The 11636-nt window shown below is 46.8% G+C and overlaps 1 protein-coding gene across 6 annotated transcripts in view; it reads right to left on the bottom strand.

The window, feature by feature from the left end:
- Positions 1-2343: 2343 nt before the first annotated feature.
- LOC134080450 (protocadherin beta-16-like) overlaps positions 2344-11636 on the bottom strand; it is a 148224-nt gene continuing 138931 nt past the window's right edge. For 5 of the 6 annotated variants that reach the window (XM_062536896.1, XM_062536895.1, XM_062536898.1 and 2 more), the window contains exons 2-4: positions 8482-8540; positions 6554-6660; positions 2344-5004 (exon numbers count right to left, since the gene is read on the bottom strand). In XM_062536896.1, coding sequence (XP_062392880.1) covers positions 4730-5004; positions 6554-6660; positions 8482-8540 — 441 coding nt within the window. In that variant the 3' untranslated portion in view covers positions 2344-4729. Of the gene's footprint in view, positions 5005-6553; positions 6661-7805; positions 7860-8481; positions 8541-11636 lie in introns of all 6 variants that reach the window. The other variant, XM_062536893.1, reaches the window with a different exon arrangement.

The raw sequence follows: 11636 nt of genomic DNA, 5'->3' as shown, positions 1-11636 counted from the left end.
GTGCTGTGCTGTGCTGTGCTGTGCTGTGCTGTGCTGTTTCAGATGCAACGCTGAGGCTCTCTTCTCCTCTCTGGTCTCGATGCTGGTTAATGGCCTTGATTGGCCGAATAATCATGCTCTCGGCATGTAAATGGAAAGCTTAACACCACGGCAGCTGTGGGCAGCGACAGCGGTGTCCAATACTCTCTCTCTCTCTCTCTTTTTCTGTCACTCTGTGTCTCTGTCTCTCTCTCTCTTCTCTCACTCACTCTGTGTGTCCCTCTCATCTCATCCTTTAATGCAGTCTGAGCTACTCCACTGCCCTCTCTAAAGCGCTTAGGAGGATCGCTGGGATCTTAGCTGGGCAGAGAGGGTGGAAAAGTCAAAAATGGACAGAGGGCACTACTACCACATGTCCAAACCACCAGCGAGCTGAATTGCTGCCAAAAAAACCCCCAAATCAGACAGCCATGGCTGCGGGGCATCCAGACACTGCATTTGTTCTATTATGCAAAACTGCTCGGGAAACAAAGGTGCACCTTTTTTGTGTCTGACAAGGTGAAATCTCAGCCTGCTTATCTGCTTCCTGCCTCCTGCCCGTGGTGTGGAGGGAAGGAGAGGCTGTCTGGCATGGCAGAGTGCTGGCTGACATTGCGCCGGGGCAGTGTAGACTAGCAGGTCTCTCCTCTGATGTCACTCACTGTTGTCGTGACACTACAACACAGGGCATGTGACAGCAATCGCAGTGTCATAATTAGAATTTTCTGGAACTGATTGCAATTAAGATGCTTGACATGGCTGGTTGAAGAGTGCATGTGTGTGTGTGTGTGTGTATGTCGTCAGTGCTTCGCTCTCTACCCCGCCTGCTCTCCACAAGGGTGGGAAGCTGCTTCCGAGTATGCAGTTCTTTCACCGTCACCTTGGCAACCGTTGCAGAGGTTTGAGATATCGGCCATTTTGTAATGGCGGTAGAGGAGAAAGGCATTTCGATGCCGGTCTTTTTCTTGTCTGTTCTCCTGAAGCCATGGCACATTGGCAGTTAGCTTTGATAGTCATTTTACATGACATTTGACACAGGACCCTGAAAAAGCATTGTTAGCTATGTTAAAAAAAGAAAGAGTCATTTCATTATTGTTTTTTCTCTAGGCTAAATCCATGTCAAATAAGAGAAAAAAAAACACAAAGTCAGAAAATCTACTTTGTGTGTTTATAAAACGCCGCTGTGGCTACAGTTGGCACCACCGGACTCATCCCACTTGTGACTCCGTTTCCGTCTGCCAGGCATGCGGCTCCGGTGGCTATTTATAGACTAGATTATGCTCATGCCACACTGACACCGTTTGCGCCGCTCTCTCGTTCTACCCAAGGTCCAGATGTGTGTTGTTGTGTTTCAGTCATCATCTTCCAGGCACCTCTTCCCCTCCTCCCCTCCTCCCCCCCTCCTCCTCGTCTATTTTTCTCCCCTCCTCCCATCCCTCTCTTTTCATCTGCAGTCCTCGGGGACCATTCATACCCTCGGATTGCTACGTGCATTAGAGAGCTTGATCAGATTTGAGCAGCATGAAGAGTGTGTCCCAGAGGGCTTTCTCTCGTGTTTTATGGGGCGACGCGTTGCCCAGTAGGTCCTTGGTTTGCTTCCCACTGGTTTGCCCTGCTGCAGTTGGGAAACGGCGCTATAGTCGTCCGTCTCCCGCCTCTGCCTCTCCCTTTGACGTACGCTGGCGCTAAAAATGGATTTTTTGGTGTGAGTGCGCGGAGGGAAAGGGGGCTGACGTCCTACTTCTCAAATCTCTGCAGAGCTTCCCTTTTCAAATTGACTGCGATGTTTTTCCTTCCTTGGTGTTTCTGAGCTGATTAAATGCCGGGTGGATAAAATGGGTCATCTCCGATTTAGAGCTATTGCTTCAAGAGCATGCATTATGCTGCTGCAGAGTCAGGCTTGAGATGGGGAGAGCAGAGGGAATGATCCACACAAAAGACACAAGTCATGAAAGTGTGAGGCTAGATTATCAATATGTCTATTGTTATCAATTACTGGAGGATCAGGGGAACTGCGGTGAAGAAGCCCTATGAAATTGAAATGGAATTGAGTAGTCTATTTGTGTGTCTGGAGGTAACATGTAGTGGGGATAAGGATTATGAACTCTATATTTTACTGTCAATGTTTAAACACTGTTTTATAAATACCAAATGATTAAGCATTGGCTTCAAATCCTTTTCAACTCAGCAAGACACTAATTTGGACTGTTATTAAACCCTACCCAGTAAATCCATTCGACCCCATTAAGCACAAAAAAATGCATAGCAAATGTAGGAACAACTGGACATCCAAAAAAAAGACCAAACATCAACATTTTTTCAAAAGCTCCGATGAACTTTTATTTTGAAATGTCAGTGTTCAGGGAATAAAGAAAAACATAAACAAATAAACAGCAATATAAATATTAGCATATAAAATAAACGTGTAACATGAAGCTCTAAGCATTTAATATGAAAGATATTACAGTATATTAAGTATTCCAGCAGAAGACACACATTAATATATATTTATATTCATTTGGACAGGGATGGCATTCCAGCAACACTAACGATTGATTGAAATTACAAACACAGAAAAGAGTACACAGGAATGAGGAAACACCTCAAAGACATTTTAGTGCGCTGTGTTATTCTTCAAAGTCTCCGTGATCAAAAAAGAAGAAAATCAGAGAAGGACAAAGAGCGAACGCGATAGAGAGGAAAAAACACAAAAATATGCACAATATTTTACGAGCCTCAAGCCTACAACTGCGTGTCTTTTGCGAGAGTTTTTCAATTTGATTATTTACAGGTTGGTTAGTCTGTGGCCTAAATGCGCATTCTATAGCACTACACATAATCTGAAGAGGTTAAACAGTTTTTTTTCATCTTTTTTTTTTTTTTTACTTTGTTTTTCTTAAAAATAGTCTAAACATTCCAGTAGATGCCAACCTGCTGGCTCTGATGAAGCTCATACGGACCGGCTATGTGTTGTTTATATACATTAGGGTAGAGTGGTGGGTGCTCTTGGGGTAGTGGAGTAAAAGGCAGGTGTCAAACATTCTGGGCAAGTCTAACGTTACAAAAAAAAAACCCCACTAGGTCAGAGTGGTCAGCCATCGTTTTTTTGTGTGTGTAGTCTGTTGGTGGCCCAACTGCTACCTGTGTGGCAGGTATTGCCATAAGTGTAAGTGTGACCAAAAGCCTGTGTGTGCTCTTATTACAGTGCAAGTAACCACGCTGTTACTCAGGGTTATGCAAGTGTTGTTGTAGTGGTTGACGCGTAGCTGAAACACTTTCCTCTGCGGCGAAAGGAAACCATCAATCCCTTGTGCGCTAGTCTGGTGTTTTTGTTTTATTTTCTCTGTCTACATGTTCAGTACCCTTCCAATGTTCCTTTTTTCCCTCAACAACTCCAGATCTGGCGTTTTCCGTGTCTCTTGTCAGTGCTACGAGAGTCTTCTCTCTCTATCCAGTTCACCCACCATTTAGTATCCACTTCCCCAAAACCCCTGCCTCCTTTACCCAGTCCTTCTAATCCTAATTCCCTAACAACTTCATATAGAATTCCTTCACAAGCACTTCAGGATAGTAGAGCTCTGTCAATTGGACCATCGCTACCACATACAACAGGCCCTGTTTGATTGGGCCAATATGGCGTAACACTAATCAAATGGTAAGATAGGTAACAAAAAAATCCATTCAATATCAAGCCGACTCTAATCCAAGGTTCATACAATACTTGGTGTGATGCGCGTTCATAAGGTTAGAACAGTAAATACAGAGAGAGAGAGAGAAACCTTTGGGCTGAAGTCTAAGTACAAGTGGAACAGTGCAGACTTCACATTTATCTCTTCTTGTCATACTAAAATCTATGTTTGTTTAAAATAATCTTATAAACATGAGTTTGGTCTGGTTCTTGTATATGACTCAAACACTGAAGGTGGCTCTTGCCATTCGTGTAACAAGCTCAAATTTAGATCGTATCAATTCAGGTTCATAAAAAAAAAAAAAAAAAAAAAAAATCTCTGCTTCACTGCATAGTCTTAATGGGTCTAATTCCTTAGGTTATCTTGGATCATGCAATTGTCTCGAGCTATGGCACATCCTCTTAGAGTAAGAAGTCTAACAAAACATTGTCATTCTTGTCACCACAAGAAGCATCTATTTTTCATTTAGAAAGGAACATTAAAAGCCTTTACATGACAAATGACCTGTAATCGTTCTTCTTTAGTCTTTCTTTTCTTCTTTTTTTTTAACCTCACTCAGTAATATTATCTTACACAATAGGGATACACGTCCCTGTTTTGAACTACAGGTCTTGAAATAGCATGTGAATACATCTCCCCTATCACATGCAACCCTCACCTTAACTGAAGATTGAAATTGCCGTTCAAAATATGAAGTCAAGACCAAGGAGCAAGATAGACTGTATACATACGACTAAATAAGGACAGAAAAAGGACAAATAAAAAAGGACAAAAAAAAATATCTCTAAACAAAGTACAGCAAAATACTACAACCTCAGTGCTTGAGGTTCTCTTTTTCTGTAGCTTTTTTTGTTTGTTTGTTTTTTTAAAATCTCAAACAAAACCGTGAAAGAAGAACAAAACAAAACAAAACCAAAAAAAAGCAGGAAGCTAACACACCATCAGGAGTAGATAAGAGAGACATATCAGCTCATGTTTTGGGCTGTGTAGCCGCTGCCTCCAAAACACCGCGCGCCATCGGCTTACTTCTTGTCCTTCTTGGTGGACTTCTTCTTGCTGGCGGGGGTCTGGGCGGCCTTGGGCACGTCGACGGGGGGCATGGCGGCGGGCGGGGGCAGTGCCTGCTGGAGCTGCTGCTGGAGCTGCTGCTGTTGGAGCTGCTGCTGCTGCTGCTGCTGCTGCTGCGGGTTGGCCGTCAGGGTGGCGGTGCTGCCGGGGATGTAGACGTTCTGGCGATAGTCGGGCACGTACTGGGCGTTGTAGCGCGGGCCCATGGTGGCCGTGGCTTCATTCACCGCTGCAGGAGACAACAGCGGTGGAGATGGGGAGAAGGATATGAGAGAGAGAGGGAGAGAGAGAGAGAGAGAGACGATAGATAGATAGATAGATAGATAGAGACATAGGTAGAATGAGACATAGATAGATAGATAGATAGATAGATAGATAGATAGATAAAAAGGGATGAAATAGATGGATAGAATACATCCAGAAAAGAGAACACAAGAAAAGGAGAAAGAGAATGAAGGAAGAAAGAGAGGAGAGGGGGATGAGGAGAGAAGAGAAGAGACGCAGGAGAGGTTATAGCTGAGGTGTTTATGGGACACACAGGCTCATAATTCACAGGCACCAGTCAGCGCAGTGCTGCATTGCAGCTCCGGCAGAGCAAACGAGATTTGTTCCCAGGAAGCAAGCCTCCCCTCCCCCAGCCCATCACACAGTGCACACACACACACACACACACACACACACACACACACACATACTCCCACTCATCAGTCAGCCATGACCTCCTTCTCTCCCTGCTTCTCTACCATGCAACGTACACACTCGCGCACACACACACACACACTCACACGGTTACACACGTACTGAGAACAGGCAGTTAATTTCATTTGAGGTCTCGTATAAAACAGAAATAGCCACTTCTAGCACATTCTGTCTTGGGGGTGGCTTTTAGCCCACTAAAGCTAGCAGAGATGCTAGTAGCCTTTGAGCTTTGTGCTCATTTCTCTAAGAATCCTTGTCATGGTGGTTGAATTCTGTTGCAGAAACCAGTGTTAATGCTGACCACACACACACACACACACACACACACACACACACACACACACACACTTGGAAAGACAGTGAGAGTTTCAGGCACTGAGTGCAGCTGTGTGGAATGAGAACAAAGGGTTCCCTGTCCTAACTCTCTCTCCTCCAGTCAATCCGAAGTCAATGACTGCTCTCATGAACATGCACACTCCATGAACAGACACACACACACACTCTGTGTGTTATCTTTGTGTGTATCTTCTAAGCTCTCCCTGCTCGTGCAGACAAGCCAGCACAAAGGGAGGAAGAGGCAGTTCACTGATAATGTGAGGAGAGCAGACTTGTTTGTATGTAGACTGGGTGGCAGAGGATGCTTCACTAACAGACCTCCTCTTATTGAGTTAGAGACTTCCAGCCTCCATCACAACAGAATTATCCTGTGAGCCTTGTGTGTCCGCTCCAGTCTGTGTTTCCGTTCAGTCTTGCAGTCAGTATTATGGATGTATTAATCACCCTCTTTGCCTCATATACTCAACACACACACACACACACACACACACACACACACACACACACACACACACACACACACACACACACACACACACACACACACACACACACACACACACACACACACACACACACACACACACACACACACACACACACACACACACACACACACACACACACACACACACACACACACACACACACTCCATTCCCTAAGCCCACAAGTTCTTTTTTCCCCCCCATTTCTCTTCCCCCTCGTCCCTGTGATCTGTGATCTGTGATGGGGCCACACTCACCGTTGGCTCCGGCCATGAGAGCTTGGAGCTGCTCCGCCTCGGTGGGGGGTTGTGGCCAAGGTCCAGTGCCGGCAACCACACCTGCTCCCTCAGGGAGGGGGCCCGCTCTGGGGGAGAGAGGGACGCTGGTTAGAGGGATGCTCGTGTGAACACACACACGCACACACACACACACACGCAGGCACGCACACACACGCACACCGACAGCCAACGTTTTAATTTCTCCAATTGTTTGCACACATAGGCACATTTAAAATAATGATGAATGAGGTGATTTGAGTTTTTTTGTTTTAGCAGCGGTCCCAGCTTTGAGCCAAGACAACACATGAGCGTCATCAGCAGCACCAAGACACAGGGAGCACACCCAGCATGGTGGACTAACAGAGCAGCCTGATATAAACCAACATTGACTGACACAAGCACGCACACACGCACGCGTGTGCACACACACACACACTCTCCTAGATGACTGAAATAACCAGTCCACTGTTTCACACCTATTATTACACTGTACCTTTTACCAGAGAACAGTCTACCTTGAATGATTATGATTCACCCAGAAATCAGTCAGTCCACAATGTTACACACACACACACGCACACTCTCTCTCTCTCTCTCTCTCTCTCTCTCTCTCTCGTTCTCTCTCTCTCACACACACACAAAAGAGAGAAAGAGATAAAGCGATAGATCAAGACAGAGAAAGAGAGCGGAGAGGGGACCAGAGAGAAGAACCACGGTAACATGAAAGTCTATACTAAAGATACAAGGACAAACTAGACATCTCCAACTGAAAGCCTACAACCTTGCTGGGAATGCACAGGCAAAAACAGGTCTATGCTACACACAAGACACACAGCTCGATATACACAACATACAGCGAGCCATGTTCATTTATGCATGTGCTGCTACATCTGATAACTGAAAGACACATAGAAAAGGGCTCACACACAGACTAAATGCATCACTCAGAAGAAATGACATCAAAGATGAAATGTCTACCGTGGACTCGCTTATACAGAAAACATACTAGCAGGTTCTGGGTAGAGAGTATGTACCCACAGCCTAAACAAACACAGGCAACAGACAGTGGGGCTTCACGCTTGACAGAAAACAGCCAAGCTTGGGGTAGAGACAGAGCTCTTTAGAAAAAAAAAAGCCGCTTCAGAGGTAAAAAAAAAAAATTACTCTCTTTCTACCACAAGCCAAAAATCATTTGCACACAGCCTGCTAGTCCTACGCCACTCCACTCTACCTCGATTTCTCGTATGGGGTCCATCTCTGTTGAATGGTGTGGAACCTGTGCTGGCTGAAACACAAGGACAAGGCCTTTCAGCCTCTCTGTTCCACATGGATAAGCATGAGCAGTGTCGGCCTCGTGGCGAAGCGACTAAGGAAGCTATACCATAGGCTCCGAGATTGGTTTGTCTGTCCCTCATGTGAATTTCGCAGGTGTGCGAAGAAGTTCACTTGTGATAGAAGTCTAAATACAAACTTTACACTATTGTACTAGGCTTTACGTATGAGACATTTATTCTTCAAAAACCTTCCTAAACATCATTTCAATTCAGTGAAAATAATGCATGTAGTTCCCTGTTTCAGAGCCATTTGTCATACTGAAGCTGCTCTGTTGTTCTGGCCAGACCACTTGTAAAATCTGTTGGCCTGTAACATCCATGACATTATGTAGAAATAAATTCACTCACAGAGATACAAGAACAGCATGACCCATAAAATTAATTGGATTTGAAGGGCAAGTGGTTCCGGAAGTCAGATTAGGGCTCTCAAATGTGAGTGTGCCATGTACTGAAACAGACTTCATCTGGATAGTGCAGTGTGTTTGATGGATATCTCTCATTGATCCCATTTAAATTGTTTCGATAAAATGTGTCAGACAGCATTTTTGTGGTTGTGATTGTTAAACAACTCACCCGCTGGGTCCAGGTCGCTGGTTCGGTGGAAGGCGCCAGTCATTGTTGGGTGGTTTTTGCTAGAGGAACAAGAGAAGAAAACACTATTTAGACATTTTCTATAGACATTTTAAGTATGCTGGTCCAGTCAATTTGATCAGGTCCGGATCCTTGCCGTCTTGAATACTGTGATGTCATAAAGGTCGAACACATCTAGAAGGGAAGCATTTATGAGGTCACAATGAGAAATGACTGCAGTAGCTGTAACAGTAGCCTGTGATGGAGAGAAAGAGAGCGAGAAAAGGACAGGAGGAGAGAGCAAAGCCAAGGCTGCCTGCCCGAGAGAACATGCCACAGAGGGGATGAGAGTGTGAATAATTGAAGGAGCTATTCTGTTGCTGCCACGCCTGAGTTCATTTACAGACAAGAATGGACACATCCTTGGCAAAAACAAAAAAAAAACATGAGTGAACAAAGCATTTCCCCTATCCCCAAGTCCATGTATTACAACTTTTCTAATGCACTTATACTGATAGTCCAGTCCAGTCCGAACTGACCCAGTCTCTCTGCATTTATAGCTCAAATTATCGCTAAATCCTCTCTTTCCATGAGTCCAACCTAGTTCTGCTCGCTCAGAGAGGAGCACGTGTGGCATTAATGCCCTGCTCTACTGATCCCTTAAACCCCAGACAGGATTACACACCCCGCTCGCCATCCAAACCACCAACTGAGCGCGTGTGCTATCCGCAGGAAGCTCAGTAAGTCAGATTCACTGGGTGTCACGACCCACTAAAACCTTTTCCAAAGAAATGATACCTCTTGCTATATTCCAATCGTTATAGTAAGACCTGACATCAAAAAACGTGCTGCAAGAATTTCCCTAATCAGTGAAACATTTTTTAAATGTTCAGTGCTAGTTTCTACTACTGTTTCAGTCTTATTTCTCTCAAAAATGTCGCGCTACTGACTAGACACCTTAACATAGTGCTCTTTCCTAGAAGAGTGTCTGTTGTGCATTGCTGTGTTTAGTATGTCAGTGAATGAGCCAACCGGGGGCCTGAGTCAGAAAGCTGAGGGCAGCAGGGATTGAGTCACGGAGGCCACAGTACTGGTTACACAGATAAAGAGGTCAGTAAGGGTGATTGAGCCGGATGATACTGTGATCCCAGAAAAACAACACAAACACAGAGAATGGAGATATTCCTGTCTCTCACTCACACATGCACACACTCACTCACCCACACATACATAATGCACATACTCCCCCTCACTCTATGTGATGGCGAAGTAGACATAGCCCCTGCTCCAACTCCCCCAGTGTGCGCACGCACACACACATGCGCAGACACACACACACACACACACACACACATGCGCACGCACACACACACACACCACAGGTAGAAACTTGTGCACACAAACCATGTGTGCACTGCTGTGAGACACGGTTGCTATTCTGTTCCAGGAAGTGCACTAGTGTTCCTCAGTGAGCCCCCTCAGGCGTCTTAAATATTTAAGGGATGCTCCACTGCACTAGATGATCACTATTTATACACACACCCCTCTCTCCCAAACATCACAGCATATTTCATTTATAACATGTAATGGTCTCATGCTTTTGGATCACCCTGTACAGTATATCAGGACCGCTGCACATCTAGAGAGAAAGTTTTGAGGGTTGACTCGGGGGGGTTGTTGTGCTCACCTTACTCACTGAGTTAGCAAACAGTTTCTTGGAGAGGCTCATGCGCCTTGCATTCTGACCGGTGAGCGGTGACTTTACGAACACAAAGTCGCTCACGCTGGACAATGTGGAGTAGCAGGGCCCTAAAGTGCGTTTTTGTGCATCCCTGGAGTCTCCCACCACCTCGATGTATCTCATGGGCCCGTCCATGTTGATCTGCAGGTGGAGGTCTTGGTGCCTGTGTTTGTCGAGGGCGTGTTTGGAGAAGAAGGTGTGGCCGAGGCAGGACAGTGGACCGCGGCGTCTGAACCATCGCACCGCCAGCAGCGCAGAGGTCAGGAACGACACGACGGAGACGCAGGACAGGGTCAAGATGAGGTAGAGGGTCACGTCCGAGCCGCGGGCTTTCCGCGAGAAGGCGCTGCGCCGCTGCGAGGAGGACACGTCCGCCACCTTCTCGACCGTGGTCACGTTGACCGCCACGGCGGTGGAGATGGCGGGCTTGCCGTTGTCCTGCACGAGCACGGCGAAGCTGAGCACCAGGCCGGCCTCCTCCAGGGCGAGTTTGCGGGCCACGCGCAGCTCCCCCGTGTGGGCGCCGACGTGGAAGAGGTCGGCGTCGGGCCCGGAGAGGCTGTAGAACAGCCAGGCGTTGTGACCGCTGTCGCCGTCCACGCACACGAGCCGCTGGACCAGGTGGCCCGCGCCGGCGGAGTGCGGCACGGTCAGCTGCAGGACGCCGTCGGCGGGCAGCGCCGGGTACAGGACGGACGGCGCGTGGTCGTTCTCGTCGAGGACGAAAACGTGCACGGTGGCGTTCGAGCTGCGCGCCGGACTCCCTGCGTCGCGGACCTGCACGTGAATCTGGAAAGCGTTCATCTGCTCGTGATCGAGAGGGCGCAGGGCGTAGATGTGGCCCTTTTCAGCATTGATATACACGTAGGAGGACACCGGGGACCCACGCACCTCAGTGTCCAAGATAGAAAATGTCAGACTGCCATTCTCACCCAAGTCTGGGTCCGACGCAGACACTGTCAGAATAGGAGTGTTGGGGGCATTATTCTCTGCTATTTCCACTGTGTAGGAGGCCTGAGTAAATAGGGGGGCATTGTCATTTACATCTGAAAGGCTCAGCACAAAAGACTCCTTTTGGAAGCGGGAAGGCGAGCCAGAGTCTGTGGCCATAACAGTGATTGTGTATTCAGCCACAGTTTCCCTGTCCAGTGGGCCATCTGTCATGAGAGTATAGTGTTCCTCGAATGGAGGGCTCAGCTTGAAAGGCAAGCCTTGAGGAATTTCTACACGGACCTCACCATTTTTACCTGCGTCCTCATCTTTTACTGTGATTACAGCAATCACAGTGCCTGATTCTACGTCCTCTTTGAAGACGTTGGAGAGAGAGTTAATGACTATAGTTGGCGTGTTGTCATTTACGTCCATTATTTCTACTTTGACGTTGCAAGAACCTTCCATGGCCGGCGTTCCACGATCC

The sequence above is a fragment of the Sardina pilchardus genome, chromosome 5, assembly GCF_963854185.1.
Source record: "Sardina pilchardus chromosome 5, fSarPil1.1, whole genome shotgun sequence".
Taxonomy (NCBI): Eukaryota; Metazoa; Chordata; class Actinopteri; order Clupeiformes; family Clupeidae; genus Sardina; species Sardina pilchardus.
This window is presented reverse-complemented; position numbering and strand designations above follow the sequence as displayed.